Raw genomic sequence first — 20,651 nt, 5'->3', positions numbered from 1 at the left:
CCAGAAGCTGATTGCAAAAGGGCAGGTGAAGCTTAGATGATCCGCTGTTTCATCAGCAAGGTTACAGATTTCACAGATTGCTGTCTGGACGATTTTCTTCTTCATGAGATTTTTCTTTGTGGACAATCGATTCCTGACGAGAAGCCAGGCGAAGATGTTGATTTTTAGCGGAGCTCTGCATTCCCAAATAAATTTCCAATTTGGTGAAGATGTGCCCGTCGAAAACCTTGACTCATAGATTTTCTTAGTTGTTAAGATGTCGTGGCTAACATTGAGTCGAGTATCTGATTCATTAGTCAAGGTAAAGCTCTGAAGAATAGTGTGCAGTTCCTGTAGCTCTGTCATCGCTGCAACTGTAAGCCTTGAGGTGACAAAATTGGAGATTCCAATAGAGAGGATTTGTTGAACGGTGGCTAAAAACGTCTGTTGAGTGCGAGAAAAGGGATTCAAACTTTGATGCGAGTTCCATGCTGCCAGTCCAGCGATCATGCCAGAAGGAGGTTCGCGTTCCATCCCCAATATGCACAGAAGTTAAGCTATAAAGCTCCGGAAGCAATTTCTGAAAGACACTCCAATGTTGACCCAAAGGAAGAGTTTTCATTATAGACTTTCCATGGAATTCTTTCCAAATCCAGTTAGCCCAGGTCGACTCATTCGAGAACAGGTTGAATAATCTTTTCAGAAGAAGAGCCTCATTTTGTGATTTTAGGCATTTGATTCCAAGCCCACCTTTTTCTTTTGGGGCACATACTTCATCCCAAGCCACTAAACATTTTGCCCCTGAGCAAACATCTTCACCTGTCCAAAAGAATGCTCGTCGCCGTTTGTCAATAGCTTCTATAACCTTTGGAGGGAGCTTGAAGGCTGACATTGCGTAAACTGGCACAATACTGAGCACTGCATTAACTAAAATTAGCCGTTCAGCCTGTGACAGAAGAGCTGCCTCCCACCCTGCTAGAAATCTATCCACTTTGGATACAATCGGCTGAAGATCAGTGCTAGTGAGCTTGTGCAAAGAGAGAGGAAGTCCCAAGTAAGCCATTGGAAGCGATTCCAGTTTGCACTGAAGCAGTTCCGACAACGACGATTCTTTTGACTGATCAATATGAAGGGAGATCATAGTACTTTTGGCAAAGTTGATTTGCAAACCTGTGGCCTTGGAGAACTGAAGCAAGGCAGACTTGAGAGCCAAGACGTCATCTTCAACTGCTCGGCATATCACCAACGTGTCGTCAGCGTACTGGATAGTTGCACAGGGTCTATCATGATAAATAGGGTGTCTGATTTGCAGGTTTCTCTCAAGCAATCGTTGTAGCACATCTGCGACGAGAATAAAAAGGTAAGGAGATAAAGGGTCCCCTTGTCGAAGTCCTTTTTTGCAAGTGATCCATTTTCCTGGAATACCATTGAGAAGCACTGCCGACTTTGAGGTTTGAAGTAAGTTTTTGATCCAAGAAATCCAATTATCAGGAAACCCCCTGACCGACAAAATCTGGAACAGGCTTTGCCAGTTTACTGAATCAAATGCTTTAGCGAAATCCAGCTTGATTATAAGAGTCTGGCATTTTCTTGCATGGCAAGCTTGGATCAGTTCAGTGGCATATATTAAGTTTTCAGAGATGCATCTACCTTTAAGAAAACCTGTCTGATCCATGTGAATCATCCTTGTAAGAATTTTTTGTAGCCTAAGAGCCAGCACTTTGGATAGGATTTTTACCTAACAATTTTGGAGAGAGATTGGTCGGTAGCCATCTACTGTGTTTTCTTTGCCCGGTTTTGGAATTAGAACAATATGAGCTCTGTTAATCCTTTCGAGCTGGACTGAATTTGAACAGAACCCTGTAGTGAGCTTGAGGACATCTTCTTTAATAACATTCCAGGTCGCAGAGTAGAAACTTGGGCCAAAACCATCAGGTCCAGGTGCACTGTTAGAGTTCATACCTTTGCTGTCAAAATCTCCTGTAGAAATTTGCATTCCTTGAGAAGCCAATAAATCCGAATCTCTTTCTTCTTCCGAGTATAGCGCTAGTAAATCGAATTCCCACAGGGGCTGATAATCTGACCCAAGGAAATGTTGGTAGAAGGAGTGCAGCAGCAAAGCCTTTCCATTGTGATCTGCAATTTCTGACCCATTGTGTTTGATTGATCTTATTCTTGAATTTGCTTCTCTTTCTCAGTTTGGCATCCAGTAATCCAGCAGCTTCGTTTTGCAGAAATGCAGAGTGTGGTTTGGAAAATTTTTTTAACACAAAAGTATCTCTTGAATTCGAGGTTAACGAATCCTATGAAGAGAATCAAAAAACAAAAAACAAAGAAACGAATCCTAGGAAGCAATATCTTGAGTTTGGGTCATCACCGAGTGATATACGAATAAGACTTTATTACCAGTACCTGTTGTAATAGGCCAAAAATTTAAAAAATGCAAATTTCAAAAATTATTTTTAGGTGCTTGATTACACTAGAGTACTCCTACGAATGAAGTCATGGTGCATCATCGGTCGGAGAATATTCTTTTGTGGAGCACGAAGCTTTGCGGGTGGTGGTCGCAGTCGCAGGCAGGTCGCGAGGGATGCATCGGTAAGCGGAGCCCCAACTGTGGCCGAGTCGTCGTCTCGACTCGACTCGTCGTCGGTGAAGCGAGCCAGCTGACCACCACCGGGTACAAGGTTGCTACAAGCCGCACGCACGCACGCACGCGAGAGAGGGACGGAGACTGACACGAGCATCACGTACTGGTCAATGTTTTGGACTCTGACGAGTCTGACTAATCCGTGCACTCCTCTGCTTGTGCTTTCACACGGTTAATTAACCACCACCATTAGATCGTGTTAGACCGTATCAAATTATCTTGGGATAATTGCATTCGTGCCCCTACTTTCAACTGCAATTGTGATTTTGCCCTAATTTTTAAAAGCGAAGCAACATGTTACCCTTGGTTTGGATGGTCAGTTTGACGGTGTTAAATCAGTGGTGAAATGACATATATACCCTTGTTTGGTATTGCATATTTGCCCTACGTCTCTATATTGAAATGTGTATCTCCCCCTGTTTTGATAAGATGGAGTTTGACATGAAATTTGCCCCCGTTTTGTACTGATATTTGACGAACTTCTAGCAACCTTGATAATATGACAAAGACAAAATGGCACGAATATTCATGCAAAAGAAGCCTCACAAAATACCACAAAGTAAAAGCAGCATTCGGAATTAATGTTTTCATCAAGAAGCTAAACAAGCATTGCTGCCCTGCTTGCCTTCATCGGCTCGCCACGCGGAGTCGCCGCCTCCCATTTCCCTCGCGGAGCCACGCCGCTGCCGGCGCTACCTGCTCGCCTTGCAACTGGTTGCTCCGGCGTGCCCGCCTGCTCGCCTCACCTTGCCTGCTTGCCCAACCGCCTTTTCGCCCTGCAGGTTGCAGCTAGCTGCTCCCATTGCCACCGGCTCGCCACAAGGACTTGCCCCGCCGCCGCCCGTTTGCCTCGCCGCACTGGCTTGCTAGAGCCTCCGCCGCTACCGCCTATCATGGATTGGGGAATGGGGAATGGATAGGGAACGGTAGAGCTTTAGGTCAGTTCATGCCTCCAAGGATAAAGCGGTAATCTAATATATCAAAAATCATTTTTTTTCTTTTCATTTTCAATTCTTTACCTCACAATTGTGGGTCCCATATAACTGCCATCCATTCTAGGGGCAAACGGCGATTTCGTTTTCAAAAAACAGGGGTAAAATTGCAAACCCTAAAAAGTGAGGGCAAAATCATAATTACAATTGAAAGTAGGGGCACGAACGCAATTGCCCCAATTATCTTATGCCCTCATCTAAATGTATAAAATGTACTCCCTTCGTATTTTAATGTATGACGCCGTTAACTTTATAACCAACGTTTGACCACTTGTCTTATTCAAAATTTTTATACAAATATAAAAATACTTATGTCATGTTTAAAGAACATTTGATGATAAATCAAGTCACAATAAAATAAATTATAATTACATAATTTTTTTAATAAGACAAAATGTCAAACGTCTGTCAAAAAGTCAACGCCGTCATACATTAAAATATGGAGGGAGTACTATATAAGCCATACTTTGTGTATGTTTTAAGGTGAGATCAAGAGGATCATTTTTTTTCCCTTTTTTTAAAGGGAGAGGGTTTGGTGCAGGGCTGCGTATAGAGGAGTAAGTGGATTTCATATTCAGCGTCTCTCTTTTATCAGCATAATAATCAACAGTTTGGGTTGATTAATACTGCAGCAAGGATAGCATTTCAAAAATAAAATGACGGTCGGTAACTCAGTGTTACAGTACTCCCTTCGCCCCAAAATATAAATATTTTTTAGCATAGTGACAAGTCAAATATTTTTAACTTTAACTATTAATAGCAAAATTACAAAAAGATCAATCATGTAAAATTAATGTCACTAGATTTATCATTACACAAACTATAATAATATGCAACTTTTTTTATTCAAAATGTCTTACTTTTATATACTCTCTCCTTCCCTAAATGTTTGATACCGTTGATTTTTTTAAACATGTTTGACCGTTCGTCTTATTCAAAAAATTTTGTAATATGTGTAAAACTATATGTATACATAAAAGTATATTTAACAATAAATCAAATGATAAAAAAAGAATTAACAATTACTTAAATTTTTTGAATAAGACGAACGGTCAAACATTTTTAAAAAAAGTCAACGGCGTCAAACATTTTGGGATGAAGGTAGTATATTGTTGAGCAAAATAGTATCTCGGAGAATGAGTCAGAGTCTAAAAATGCTTATATTTTAATACGAAAGGAGTACAAAACTAGGAGAGAAGTACAGGGTCGACTAGAATTCCACCAATTATTTAGTACTGCTCTCTTAGCTACTCCGTACCAAATCTTCTGAACTGAAGGCCACCCGAACAGCAACTTTCACAAAAATGTCTCTGCAAAGTGTAAACAGCTCAGGTCTTAAGCAAGAGAGTGTTAACCCTGATTGATCCTCACTCCCACTACCTTCACCTCAGGTTCTCTGCACCATGTGCCACAATGCTGCATTGTATACTTCTGCTAGTACCTAATCTCCATACATAATTGAGATGCAAAACCAAACACACTCACATGAAGGAGATCATCTGAACATGAACATGAACTGCCAATGCTAGTCCCTCCATGACTCTACCACACATAGGCCAATCTGGCCTGCCTCTCTTCATTGCTTTCATATAGGAGTATACATTTAAATGTACTGGTAGTGTACTAGGGCCAGCAAGGAGAATCGACATGCACAGTAACAACAGGTGGCAATTTTCTTGCGAAGAAAAGGATGGGCATTGCTGCAGCAAAGGTTGGCAGCAACAAATCATGTCAAAAACTGTCCGAGTCTAGCGGCCTATGTTTAACTGTTTGCCGCGCCCGACCGGATTGGACCCGACCACAGTCCTCCCCACCAAACATGATCACACATGCATTCAGATTTCAGGAGTAGTACTACGAGATGCATGGCGTTGGATTTGAGTTTTGTTTGCTTTTGTAGCTGCTTGTACAACATGTGCTTGGAGATTAAATTCAGATCCAAATTAAAGTGTTCTTTTTAATCTTCGCTAGGGTTCAATCAAACTGTTCAGGAGTAAAAACCAGGGGGTAAGCTCCCGGCGAAAAAACCAGGGGCAAGCGTTTCTTTCTGTTTTCGTGAAAGCCGTTGACTCCAGGTAAAATTCATTCAAATTTTATGTTCTCAATCCGGCCTGAAAAAGTCTTGTTTTCGTGAAAATCGGTCAGTTTTTGTCACCTTCGTAAACCCTGGTCGCCCCTTCAAATTTACAGTATATTGGTTCAAATATTCACATAGAGGAGGCTGAGAATTGCTGAGATTGTGTATGGAACGCGGGAATTTCACGAATTTCACGAATTAGTCAGAAACCCAGACAGGGGGGCATACATGAACCTGTCAAAATCTCCCCTCTATCTTCGCCTCAATCTTGTGCGGTTGTGCCATTTGCCTGACGGCGAAGGGTAATTGCCTACTGAAAAAAACGACACTGCCGGTCAGTTGCTGCAGGCGAAACCGCGAGAGAGATTGGCTTGTTTAGTTCCAAAAGCTTATTTTTCAAAAACATTACATCGAATCTTTCAAAAACTAATTGCACAGTTGGTAAAGAAATCGTGAGACGAATCTTTTAAGCCTAATTAGTCCATGATTAGCTATGAGTGCTACAGTAACCCGCAAGTGCTAATGACGGATTAATTAGGCTTAATAAATTCGTTTCGCGGTTTCTATGCAAGTTATAAAATTAGTTTTTTTATTCGTATCCGAAAACTCATTCCAACATCCGGTCAATCGTCCGATCTGACACCCAAAATTTTTTTTTTCGCGAAATAAACAAGGCCTCAAATGCAGAATTTCATTCATTTCTGCCGGGAAAAGATCATTGCAAACTGTGCCACGAAACGTTGCAATCGATCTTGAAGACTTTTGGTTTGGGTGGTATGTGGTTTGGAGGGGCCCCGTTGTTGTTGTGTGTTCTTGTTGACTGTTCCTGCTTCCTGCATGTACACAAGTTGGCCATTGATAGCATGCACGAACTTGTGTCAAAAAGCTGGGGCAAAGGGTGCAGCTGGTAGATGTTGACCTTTGGAGAACATTCACAACCGGCAACTTGATTAGGGTTCCACTGTAACAAATCATCATTATTTGTGCTCTCTGGTTTTGTTCATATGCTTTTCCCCATGCCTGTTACTACTACTCCTGCTGCCTGTGTACTGGAATCAAGATCTCCATTCGTGGTGTCTCATGTTACTCTTCAGACAGACAAAATAAAATTCCCATGTCTATATACACACAGTTTCTCCGCACCATTTTTTTAAAAATTCAATAATAAAAGCTTTTAAGACTCAGTCAAATATATTAAGATGATACATACAGTAAAAAAAAGAACAAATCCAAACCTCCATCACTATTTTTTTATTTTTAAAAAGTATTTATTTTGTTTCAAAATATAAAGATTTTTAAGGTTTTGCATGTGTATTAAAGAAAAAAAATAAAATTCCCATGTCTATATGCACACAGTTACTCCGTACTTTTTTTTTGAAAAACGAATTCTTTCATTCTAAAATATGATTTTTAAGATTTTGCATGTGTATTAAAAAAATAAAATTGAACAAGGGGCGGTTGAGATAGGGAAGTAGCGGAGAAATTAAATGAGGGATTAGTTGAGAATAGGGAGTGGGTTTTGGGATATATTTTGGAAGTTTAAATTGCTAGTATAAATTAGAACGGGGAAATATGTTCTTTTACTAGATAATTTGTTGGTTGTTACATGGAAATCAGTTTCTGTCACTGTCCAAATATATATATACAGAACACCTATGCAGATAAGATAACTCATGATCACTGGGAGAAATGGGCTGTGCAATGCAAGATAACGTTAACAATGTAAAGCAGGGCAGGAGAAAATTCAGATGAGAATCCAAGAAGAGGAGGAAAAAAAATGCATGCATGGCTGATGATGCAGTTGCTTCCATCACAAGAACACGTCTACTAAACATATGTAGTACTAGTAGTATCACCACTACTAAACATTTGCACTCTAATCATGCCAATTACCACCATCATCCAAAGCAATTTTTAATCCAAGAATGTCAGATCCTCCAGCTTATCTTAACCCAAATTATTCCGTCCTGCAGTAACCTAATGAAACAGTTGTGACAGTTTGCAGTACTGGAAAACATTATGTTAACCCTCTCACCAGCTCAGAGCACGAGCTGCTTGCTACAAAACCGATCTCGCAGCATCAGTGCGTGTTATTACACATCCGATGGAATCTCAGAACAGTATTCCCATGTTGCGATGAGCTGCATCTCCCCGAATTTAAAAGCTAAAACATGAGCTTAGTGGACGGGTTTTGGTTAGCTAATCCGGACACGTGTCGTGATCAGAGCGGCGCTTCGGAATTTAATCCTCACCTTGCAAAAATTGTCTGTATTTGTTTGTAACGATGAAAATGATTTTCTTTTTCTCAAAATTAAAACAGTGCTTCAGAATTGAGACTGAATATGAATATACGTGTAGGATGAACTGAAGAGAGCCGTATTATACTTTGGACTTCCAAATTTCTTGCGAATCCCATGTACTACGTACATATCTACACTAGTATATGAAAAACCTTGTGGTTTCACAGGAAACGAAAGAATACATTGAAAATTCAAACAAAAAAGGGGACGAATTTTGGCAAATTTTCTGACCATCTCTCTGCAAGGTTGGGTTCGAGAGCATCGTGCATGTATGGCGCGCGACTCGCCGGCGGCGGCCATGGCGCGTGTCGCTCAAGCGGCGGGCTTGCCGCGATTGGAGCCGGAGCCGCTGAGCTTGCGGCTGATGCTGTGGATGGCCGGGTTGGAGCGGAGGTAGCCGAAGAGGCTGTTCCGGTGGAACGGCAGCGGCGTCGTGGTGCGCCGCCGCATGTCCTCGGCGGCGGCGCGGCCGACCGTGTACGGCATGTCGCTGGCCGACGCCGTCGACCCGCGGCCCTTGCGCATGGACGCGCTGCCGTCGCCGCCGCCGCGAAGCTTCTGCGGGTTGTGGTGCAGCGCCGCAGCCGCCGACGAGGCGGAGGAGGAGAGCATGGTGTACTTGAGGAGCGGGTCCTTGCTGCCGGCACCGGTGGCGCGCCCCTCCGACGCGCTCCGGAAGAGGAACAAGTCCTTGAGCCTCCACTTCCGGCTGCCGCTGCCGCAGCCGCGCATCATGGAGGTCCTCGGCGACGGCGGCGAGGACGGGTACTCGTCGTCGGCGCCGCCGCCTCCTCCTCCCCTGAACGGTGAGAGAGACCGCGTGGCTCGCCGGCTACGAGACGAGGCGCTCGACGACGACGACGCAGGCGCAGCACGGCCCGACCTCCCTCTCTGCGACGACGACGACGACGACACCTCCGCCGCCTCCGCGGCGGCGATCCTCCGCCTCCTCCCCGGCGACCGAGGCGAGGCGTACGCGCTATCATCCACCAGCTGCAGAATGCTCGGGTGCGGCGTGTTCAGCGGCCGGATCCTGCCGCCCTCGAAGAGCTCGTCGGCGGCTGCGAGGATCGGCGTCGACTCCCGCAGCTGGCCACTGAACCCGAACGCGAAATCGAACGCCCCATCCCCCTCACCCACCCCCACCGCCGCCGCCGCCTCGCCGGAGTAGCTCGCCCTCGTCGGGCTCGTCGGCGCGCTCGAGAAGAAGTAGCAGTAGCTCGGCAGGTGGTGGTGCTCCGCCGCCGTTCTTGGGCTGCACGGCGCGCTCGGCGCCATCACTGGCACCATCACCTCCATCTCTAGCTAGCTAACCTCTCACTCTCTCTCTCTCTCTCTCTCTCTCTCTCTCTCTCTCTCTTCCAGCTTCTCGCTTATGTAGTGGAGATGAGATTCTTGGCTAGCTCGCGACTTCGCGAGGCGATCGATCGAGAGGAGGAAGACGAAGAGGATGGAGGAAGGTAGGAGGAAGCTAAGCTCGAGAGAGTGACGATATTACAAGGCGTCTCGTTAAGACATCGACCATGTGGTCTTTATACGCAACTTGAATTTGATTTTTTTTTTTTTGGCACCAAACATTTTTGTTAGGAGAGAGAGAGAGAAATTTAGTTTGGGTGTTTGTGTTTGAAAAACAGCACATATTTTGTTGTCATCCAGGAAGGTCGATGATCTCTGCCATAGTAGGATACTGTAGGTGACGGTAGGTAAACGCATACATTTGACATTTTTTTAATGCTGAATTTGGATATCATCAGGGATATAGTATGACATATTTGATGTGGAATTTTTAAGAAGGTTATGGCAAATACTTTTCTGAAGAAACGTGATACAAGAAGCCAAGAAAATATGTTCATTCCTATGATATCGAAATGGGGGAAAATTTCTCGATTACTGTAGGAATTGTGCACGCTTAAAATTCAACTTGTAAAACATTTTTGGTGTGGCCATTTCTCTGTGATATGCATGAGACAACCTGATCACAATCAATCAACCGATCATTAGCACCAACAAACCCTGGTTTGCAAGGCTATCAATCACAGCGCCGGCGATTAATTAATGACGATTTGGAGACTGACTGACTAACGAAGCAGCGACGAGCTTTGCTACTACAAGATGAGATCGATCACAAACAGCGATTGCCAACATCACGTGGCTGAAAAGTTTTCGATCGCATACGTTAACAGCATACGTTAACAGGGGTGGGTGGATTTTTATGGCGATAGCGATTTGCAGAAGGTTGTTGCTAGCTGCAACTGCAAGCCTGCAATGTTGGAAAAAAAAAAGGTGTACTCTGCCAGCCCCATCTTTTCGCTTATACTTATCAGCTAAAATTTAAATTTTTAATTATAAATTTGCCTCATCTTTTCGCTTATACCCCTCTGTCCAAAAAAAAAAAAAGAGACAAACTCTATGTGTCAGGTTCATTGCTAGAATTGGATTCTTTTTTTTGACGGAGTAGTACTTATTAGCTAAAATTTAAATCTTCAATATAAATTAGTTGATTTTGAGGTTTTCTCATTATAGTTTAACTTTTAGTCTTTGATTTATATCGTTAATAACGCATATATAAAAAAATATTCACAAATTATATTTTATTTGTAAATATGATGTTTCGCCTTTTCCTCCAAACAACCAAACGATGTGGCATTTCTGCAGAGCATTTTGTGTTCTAGAATACGTTGAAGAGTTTGATGGAGAATTAGAAATTTGTCCCCGCACACAAGGTTCTGATTTCTGATGGTGATTTGGGGGCTCTGAATCTGCATAAATGTCGCCGTTTCTGAATTCTGAAAGAGCTAAAAAACAGAGCAGCCGTTTTCATCAGCTGCAGTTTCAGCATGCCGTTTTAAGTGGCTTGTATTTGTGTTAGTCTCCCTTAGATTTAATTGGCTTGTGTTTTTCTAGAAGAAGAATTTTTCAATGACATGTTTATTTAAACACCAAAACCCGTTGCTGGAAACTGTATTAAAACCTGTCCTGATGTAGACAGTAGACTCTGAACTACATGTCAAATTACCGCTTTCCAATTAACCGATAATGAGTAACACGTTTAACTTTTGACAAACTTTTTACGTGATGATGTGTGCAGATACACGTAGTTAGTTAAACAGTGAAGGTGACGTACTACGTGCAGTAAAGCTGTCCTTGTTTTTCCATTCAAACTTGTGCAAAAACAGTACTGAAACCACCTGAAACATCATCTTTTTCTCCCTGAATTTTGGCTTTTTGAGGAGCCTTGGTTGATAACAGGAAGTTGTCGTCAGTTTAGTCGTACCAATCCTACTGTACACAGGGTTTACAATTTACAAAACCAACAGAACCCGATCCGGCTTTCACGAAAACCGGACTCTCTCGAACCGAATCGAGAACACGAATTGCTCGGTTTTCTAATAAGTTTATAAATATTCACACTGAATTTTATTGGTTTTAATAAAATTTAGCGGGATTTTACTAGGAGTCAACGGTTTTTGAAAAACCGCTAACCCGGCCCAGTTTTTTTTTTCTACGGATAGTTTGGTGAACCCTGGCTGTACAGTCACCTAGAATTAACTAGCGAAAACTTGCAAGCAACCATGATTATTATTAGGAGGGTAATTAAGGCAATTTGGTGTGAACTGGCTTGGCTTGGCTGGCTGCCTGGCTCTGAAGTCTGAACCTTCCATCCGTCTGATGATCCACCAACCTAACCAAGTACGGAGTACTACTCCCCAACATCGACTCAATTCTGGCACGACTTGCAGCCTGCAACGATGGAGGTATATATGTTTTTGCCAAACAATGGCACATGTTTATTGTTAGACATTGGGAATATATGTGTCGGTGAGAGGAGGCGTCTATCTAGAAAGTTTTGTGTGGTATATTCAACGGGTAGAGTAACTAATGTAGGGTAGAGCCATAGACTGGTTTTTGAGAAATTAAGGATCTTTGAAACTGGCTCTGCATTGGTAGGTTATAGATTAGATTTTTAACATGAATTATCTGTTTTATTATAAAAACAAGTTAACAAATTTGAGAAATAAATTCAACAAATATTAGCTTAGAATAAGTGGTGTAAGTAATGCAATAGAAAATTAAATTTTGATGAAAACCTTTTAATTTTTTTAACGCGCAAAATGATTGCACGTCAATATATTAGAAGAAAAATAATTTTTGTTACATAACGCAATCGGCCAGACATGCCGATACCAGAAGAAAACCTTTTAAAGCGTGGACCAAATGACCTTTTAAACCAAATGACCAATAAGTAGTGTAAGTAAGAGTAGTACTAAACATCATCACCCAATAGCAATTATCATTCTAAAGCATATTAAATCTTATACAAGCATAGTACATCATCTTCGCATTATTTTTTTATAATATTTTAACATTCATTTGTCATTCCTATAATATTGAAAATATATTTAATTCATCCATATTTAACATTCATTTGCCGTTTCTATAATATTTACTCCCTCCGTTTCTTATTATAAGTCGTTTAAATTTTTGCGTAGTCAAATTTCTTTAAATTTGACTAACTTTATAAACAATATATTAACATTTTCAACACAAAACAACCACATTATCAAAATATATGCAATGTTAGATTTAGTGAAACTAATTTGATAGTTTAGATGTTGCTAAATTTTTCTATAAATTTGATCAAACATTAAAAAAAGTCAAACGATTTATAATATAAAACAGAGAAAATAACAAATATTTAATTCATCCATACATCCCGCAACAAAAACACGAAATATCATCGAGTATCATCAACTGGTCTCACCGCACAATCCATCCATGATCCATCTCGCTTTTGAGCCTAGAAACCGAGAGACGAATCTTTTAAGCCTAATTAATCCGTCATTAGTATATGTGAGTTACTGTAGTATTTATGACTAATCATGGACTAATTAGGCTCAAAAGATTCGTCTCGTGATTTTCTCCCTAACTGTGCAATTAGTTTTTGTTTTTATCTATATTTGATGCTCTCTGTACGTGTCTAAAGATTTGATGTGATGTTTTTTTGGAAAAAATTTTTGTGAAATAAACGGGGCCTTAATTCTCCCTCGCCGGCTTGGGTTGGTCCGATGCGACGTCGGCAGCTGCAAGCTTCTCGATCATATCGCTTCTTGCTGTTGCAGTTGCACACGCGGCTGTTTGCTGCACGACGGCGTCCCTCTCTGACTTTCCGATAGGCGAGCGGCGTAGGGCGTAGGGAGATGGGAGGAAAAAAAAATCTCTGAATGTTGCACCAAAAGACAAATTAGGTAAAGTCATGGATGAAATAAATTCTGTATGTACGAACACCTAGATGAACTGATGATGATGTGGATTAAACTGAAAGAGCTGACGGGGAGTGGCAAGGGAATTATTGAAGGTTTTTTGTTGCCGAGAATTGAAATTCTTATCTGCACGTTTTTATAAAAGAAAAAGAAAGAAAATTTTGGAAGAGACAAGAAAGGGAATGGAATGGAGCACGACTTTTATCCGAGCATACGGCACCGGATGTCAAGAATTCAGTTTGAGTTTTGGTTGGAGCCTTGGATGCTAGTACTACGTTTTATATAGGATCGACTTTTTTTTCTATTGTTAATAGAGAATCAGTTCGGGATAATTTTAAGCTGCTCGCCCGCGTGCAGGAGCAGATGCTGATTTTTGTGGGCCTTGACGGACCTTTTTGAGGCCCACAAGAGCTTTCAGTTTGGTATACGAAGTCAATGGGCCCTTACAATTTTGGGCCAGGCCTTCAGATCTCTCAGGAGCAAGAGGCCCTGACCATACTTCACATTCCCACATAACCGCCAGAGCCATATTTACTCACCGCACCAGTTGAACACGTGAGTCTTTGACTATTCTGAGGCAAGAGCAAAGCTTAGCACTGACACTGATGCACTGAAAAAGGAAAAAAACCTAGCACTGCCAAAACCAAACCCCATGTAGTACCATGTACTAGTGCTCAAGTATAATCCCATGTAGTACCATGTAGATCAGCATGCACTGTAACAGTTGGGACAATCATATATACATGAAATTAACATCGTGGTAAGCCAGTAGTAACACATATGATAATCCCTCTATAAAGCCCATAGAAACGTGTGTAAATTCACCATGTATTTAGTGTGTGGATTAAAATACACCATGGACCGGTCCGAGGCCTAAAAAATTTTGGGTCCGCCCCTGAAACATAGGGATTATCATATGTGTTATTAATGGCTTACCACCATGTCTCGTGCGGTTGGGCCACCCGCACCCGAAAATATTGATTTTCACAGACTCCTGGGTACGAACGGGCGCTACCTCCGCACGGAAAAGTGGATTTTGACCGCATGGAAAAATGAATTATGTACTAGTGTTAGTACCTAAGCCCCGGGCTATGGCCTAGGTGGCATGGACCTAGGTCCGTCCCTGATTATTTTAAAACTAGATGAATACCCCGTCGTGTTGCTGCGGGAAATTAAGTCGTATAGTATGTAAAAATAAGCTATATTATATTTTGTAAACCAAAATAAAATGACTTCCTATGTTTTATATAATTAACATATGATTACAAATATAATGCAAGATGAACATATTTTATGTAATTGATACTTATGAATTTTGAACTAAAAAACAATTGAGATTGTATGGTTTTATGATACAAGAAAGAAGAGACTATTTGTACCATAGATCTATCATCCAAAGGCTAAAAATAATTAGAATGATGTGGCTTCATAAGAGAAGAGAGAAATAGCATTAACTACACTTAGTGGGGATGAACTATATAAGTATATAGGATACAAGACCCACTCTCTCCGTCCTAACCTGTCCAGATTTGTAGTATTAAAAATGACGTCTAATCAGATTTTAATATTAGTTTTTCATGCTCTCTAATATTATACTTGAACTATTTGGTTACTTTCGCAACACATTATCAACAACTATAAAACTAACATCATGCAAAAATATTTTTAAATACATATAATAATACCGTATGCATGCAGGGGTGAATATCGTCTGACTCCATCGGTTAGCTCATTAGAATAACAAGCTGGTTTGACTCAATTCGTTTGTTAGCTTGTTTGGTTCGTGAGCTGAATGAGTGCACACGTAGAGCAGAAGGACCGATGGCAGGGATAAAAAATGACTAGTGGATTACAGAGGGAATAATTCTACACCATATAATTTGGTGTGGAATAAATCTCCTTCAATCCTTCTCGCCTGGGTATTAATCGAAATATCGAATAGAGTTTATTATTCCGGTGAGGAATTATTCCCTCTTAATCCTTTTTAACCCCCTCAAAACTGAACAAGATCTAATTATTGGCGGTACTAGAAAGTACTGGTTTGGCAGTTAATTTGCGTAGGTCAATGGTACGAGAGACGAGAGGAGTCGTCTGGAACTTGCACGCCGAGACCACCACCATGGCCGGCGGGGCGCCGGTCGCCGTCGGCCGTGCTGCCGCAGGCGTGGGCTGCAGCTTGCTGAGGTCGAGGTCCTTCTCGGTCAGGTCCATGAGGTGCTTGATCTCGCCGTCGTCGATGACGCCGTTCCGGTTCTTGTCGGCGAGGTAGAGGTTGACCCACGCCCGGACGGTGGCGAACCGGGCGCCGCCGGAGCGGATGGCGTCCCGGAGCTCCCTCCGGCTGATATGCCCGTCGCCGTCGCCGTCGAAATGCATCAGCCACGCCTTGAAGCGATCCAGCCTCTCCTTGGCCGCCGCCGCCGCCTCATCGCCGCCGTGCTGCTGCTGCTTCTTCTTGTGCTCCGTCTTCCCCATGGCCGGCCGATCAGTTAGAGCTAGTAGCTAGCTATATATAATCGGCTGCTGCTGCTTTCTACGACTGCATATATATGTGCTGCAGCTAGCAATGCAGCTGCCTCCTACTTTTATACACGGAAATTAAGCTGAAGGTTAATTTCAGTATCGACGTACGTCTCCATCGTGTAGCTTTGTTATATTCGTTTCTATCTGCAGGCTGCATTTGCTGTGTATATGTGCACTGCTGTTCGCTTCAGTGTGTGTGTGAGATATGGGCCCGGGGTATCATGTTTAGAGGGAGAAGGCTGTCCCCCAATGTTACGTGGCCCTCTCCCAAGAGGAGTGAGGCCCGAGGTGGGGTGGCGGCCACTCCTTCCCAAACACTAGTTGGAGGAGGCCGGCTGCCCCCCAATGCCACGTGGCCCTTCCCGAGGGGAGTCGGGCCCGAGGTAGGGCGGCGGCCACTCCTTCCCAGAGATTGGACGGAGGAGGCTGCCCCCCAATGCCACGTGGCCCTCCCCCGAGGGGGGTCGGGTCCGAGGTAGGGCGGCGGCCACTCCCTGGCCGAGACTAGAGGGAGAAGGCTGCCCCAGGCGCCACGTGGCCCTCCCCCGAGGGGGGATCAGGTCCGAGGTGGGGCGGCGGCCACTCCTTCCTAGACACCATACGGATGAGGCTGCCCCCCAATACCACGTGGCCCTCCCCCGAGGGGAGTCAGGCCCGAGGTGGGGCGGAGGCCACTCCCTCATGTGACTAGGGGTCGGGCTCCCCCGACCTCTTCAGCGGGTTGCCACGTGTGGTGGGTTAGGTGGCCACCTTTGAGCGCTCACCTACCCGTATTAATGACGACTTGAGCAGGCGCTCCACGCCGCATTTAATGTGGCGTGCAGCGCACGCTAAATTGGTCTGTGACTGATCGAATGACCGACGAGACCCGGGGTGTCAGGTGTACTACTGCATGGGTCAGGGGGCGCGCACCCTCTCTTGTCCCATCAGTCATGATGACGAGAGGTCTTGACCTCTCATCCCGGCCAGAGTCGGTCCATCCGCCCTGGTCAATTGGGGTTCATGTTTCCCGGTACAAATAGGGACCCGGAAGTCTTCACCCATTAATAGCAGTTGACATGGGCGCCCTTCGTGTCAGGCAGCAAGATTTGATAGGCCCCATCATCAAGATGACGTGCGCTTGCTTCCCAAGTCAAGAGATAAGACATGCATTTAATACAAAGCACTTCTCCACCGGAGCTAGGTTTTCGGGCCCATGTGGTAACCCTTTGAGGTATAAAAGGAGGTCCAGGCCTAGTACAAGAGGGAGGAGGGATCCGGGACGATCCATTGGACGCTCTAGAGCAGTCTCTAGCCCCTGATGATCAGCACCACATTTTTACTCCAACAAGGAGAGCTTGTAATCCTTCACTCAAGGAGCATAGTACAGGAGTAGGGTATTACGCTTCTTAGCGGCCCCAACCTGTATAAACCCTTTTGGTCTCATCGTCTTTGAGGGGTTCGACCCCCTCAACATCACACGGCTTCGCTCACCGAATCCTTGAATCTCACCCGTTGCCCCCGGCCGAACTTACAAAAGGGGATCTCACGATCTCCCGCTAGAGAGGATCACTCCTCGACAACAATGTATGTTTAGTCCACATGGGAAATTAACAAAATATATGAGAGCATGCCAATCTCCTCTTCTGTTCATTTCTATTGATTTCGTTTTATGTGCAAATGGTTAGATATGTTTGTTTCAATGGTTTACACTTATAGCATGTCTGTTTTGCATATCGCTATTGTTAAGAGTACGTAATCTGTCTGCAGTTTACACTTAAGTAGTCACGGTTTACTCTATTTATTTGTTGATTAAATACTATATGATGAATTCCTAATATTTATAACAATTAACAGAAGTGTGTGTAGATATATCTTAATTATCTAGGTGTGAAGCACTGAAGTATACAATAGTTGCATACGTGACTAACAAATGACGATATGTGGTGACCAACAGTGAGCACTGTAGCAGGCCAGGCAAAGTTGGCTAGCTTAGAATCTTGGACCAACTCTGTAAATTCAAACTTCTTTATGCAAGGACCAATCAACCGAACGTACGACAGCTATCTCCTAGAAAGTATTCCATCCAATTGATGTGTTAAATCCAGTACTAGATTGCTATATTTTGTGATAGAAAGAATACAACAAGTTTACCTCATTCCTAAGCTATTCTATTTCATTGTGCGTTTGTTAATTGTAGCAGCCATTGGACGCTCCTTTTGCCTGCTAACACCATTGGACGATGCATGGGCCCTTCAAAAGAATAGAATCTCCGAAAGTTTGGTGTAGATTGTAGAAAGAATATATCTATTCATTTGGCAATCAATTGGATCATTTGGATGGATGAATTTCAAGTTGGTGACGGTAGGCAGGCCAGCAGCAGAGAGCATCAGACTCACTCTTGACTTGCCAATAATCAAAAGGAAACAAAATGAAAAATCTAACACATGGCTGGGGAATTATCAATGTTGTTTTCCATATATCGTCATGCCAGATCATCCATGCTTGTTCTGAAATTTTGGATTAAAACCTGACCTCTACATCCAAACTAAATGTATAATGCCAAATTTTGAACTATATTTACATATTTGAATTTGTGGAAATAGTATGTAATTATGGGATTTTTGAAAGTAACCGTGTAATTACGCTATAATTGTACTATGTTTACATCTGATAGATTTTTAATAGAATTTATCGACAAATTTGCAGGCAGTTATATCGTGACAAATTTATAGTTTGCTTCTTAATTTGTTTTAAGAGTGGGCTTTACCACACATGTCATCACAATTGAAGTCCCCTAAGAAGTGCATATCGGTACTATTGAAATTCTGGCAATCATCAGACCCGTTAATTTTCATCTTTAATTACCATCGTTAAACACTATCGTAACTGCACACGATAGACATCTATTCTATTAACTTTTAAAGCTCAACGTATAAGTGTGTTACATCATCACCCATTAACAATTATCTATAGTATTTTAAAATATCATGCAAATATGGTATATCATTTATAATTTTGTTGTATTTTTAAAACTCAAAATACAAGCAATGTCAAATCATTATCTTCACATAATTTTTATATTATTTAAACATATACATCTATCCATCTATTGTTTCTATAGTATAGCAAAACGCGCGGTATCATCTAATTCTCCTGCTTTTACACACATTATTCAGCCCAAGCAGGCACTCAAACTACAGTTTGCATTTAGCTCCATGCTTCCTTCTTGTAGTACGACACCTTGAAGTTGAGGTCCATGTTGGACGGCATCTTCAAGCAGGGTTTACATTACCGTCGGTAACCGCGCGGTTACCAGTCTTACCGCGGGGTTACGGTAATAGAAAAACCGCGATAACCTCTTTAAATTCAAATAAATTTAAAAAGTAATTTGAATTTTTGATAAATTTTATGCGGTTTCGTACGGTTTTTCACAGTTACTGCTTACCGCCGGGGCGCGGTAACCCTGGCCCGACGGTTTGGGAAACCCTGCCTTCAAGTCGAGCTCCTTTTTGGACGGCACGTTGAAGTCAAGATGTCCTTGTAGAACGTACAGGGCGCGGCCATGAGGTGCTCGATCTCGTCGTCGTCGAGGAAGCTAGCCGTCGCCGTTCTTGTCGGCTCGGTGGAGGTTGAACCACGCCTAGCTTGAACCGGTCGCCGCGGCGGCGCATGGCGTCCCGGAGCTCCCTCCGGCTGATCCGCCCGTCGGCGTCGGCGTCGAACTGCATCAGCTGCACTTCTTGAAATGCTCCAGCTTCGACCCAATCTCTTGTCCGCCTTCGACGTCGCCGGCGTCGGCTACACCACTGTCAGTTACTGTAGCTAGCTAGCTTGCTCTGATTATCAGCTGCTCCGACGACTGCATGTGCTGTAGCTCGCAATGGAACTGGAGCTCCTCCTTTTATATATATCGATCGATCGATGTATATATCGACGACTCGTCGTGCAACGACCTCTTGATCATAGGTAACATGCAATAAACGGGTGTACATCCACTTGATCTGTTAAAACAGTTTCCCCTCGATCGTATAGCTTTATTAATTCGTTTCAATCTGCAGGCCGGCCGCCGGCTGCATATCTATATGTCCTGAAGCTTTCTTCAGTTTCTGCATCAGCAATTCAGTATGCATGTGTGCATCACGTTTCAGCTGCATTATTGCGTTGCTTCGATATCCTCTTATATGGAGTATCTCTCTGATGGAACGACGGTTTATGGCATATTGGCATATCTTTTTTCCATCCTGATGTGAAGGTCGCTTGCAATTATTTGATTCTTAGCTATTTTTATGCCTGCAGCAATATATGTGTGCACATATGTTCTGAAGATTTATCCAAGTTAGCATAAGTATCTTGTCTATAGCTGCGGAGTACACACAAATGGTTGCGTATGTGATTATTATGACAATGCTTGGTGAAAAATTTGAAGAACCAATAGCGAGCATATTGCATTATTGTGGCCATTTCACTTAAGCTAACTTGGGAATCTTGGACCAGCTCTGCAAATTCTAACTTCTTTATGCAAGGACCAATTAATCAACCGGAAAGTACAGTGGCTATCTCATATAAAGTATACCAGTGCATTGTTTCTAAAACAATAAACCTTATACACACGAGATATACAAGGAATAAGTTCGTAATAGACCTGACGTCACCATTTGGAAGAGAATGCCATATAGAATTTTAATTATGAAGATGCACTTGATAGTGCAGTGGCAATAGGATGTGTGGTTTCAATCCCGAACATGCTCATAATTTATTTTTTAAAAAAATGTTTGGGGGACGTCTCTCCCTCTAAGGGTCTGTTCACTTTGATGCCATTTTCAACCATACCAATTTTTGGCAAAGTTATCAAAATTTTAGCTACGTTTAGTTTGTTGTCAAATTTTA

At 42.8% G+C, this 20,651-nt stretch overlaps 2 protein-coding genes across 2 annotated transcripts; both read right to left on the bottom strand.

Moving 5' to 3' along the window:
• Positions 1–7,901: 7,901 nt before the first annotated feature.
• Positions 7,902–9,518, bottom strand: LOC127779101 (uncharacterized). The gene has a single exon (XM_052305796.1). It carries the CDS (start codon positions 9,295–9,297, stop codon positions 8,311–8,313), a length of 987 nt encoding a protein of 328 aa, XP_052161756.1. The 5' UTR covers positions 9,298–9,518; the 3' UTR covers positions 7,902–8,310.
• A 5,389-nt stretch (positions 9,519–14,907) lies between these two features.
• Positions 14,908–15,811, bottom strand: LOC127779102 (uncharacterized). The gene has a single exon (XM_052305797.1). It carries the CDS (start codon positions 15,732–15,734, stop codon positions 15,270–15,272), a length of 465 nt encoding a protein of 154 aa, XP_052161757.1. The 5' UTR covers positions 15,735–15,811; the 3' UTR covers positions 14,908–15,269.
• Between the last annotated feature and the right edge of the window lie 4,840 nt (positions 15,812–20,651).

The sequence above is a fragment of the Oryza glaberrima genome, chromosome 7 (genome assembly GCF_000147395.1).
Source record: "Oryza glaberrima chromosome 7, OglaRS2, whole genome shotgun sequence".
NCBI lineage: Eukaryota > Viridiplantae > Streptophyta > Magnoliopsida > Poales > Poaceae > Oryza > Oryza glaberrima.
This window is presented reverse-complemented; position numbering and strand designations above follow the sequence as displayed.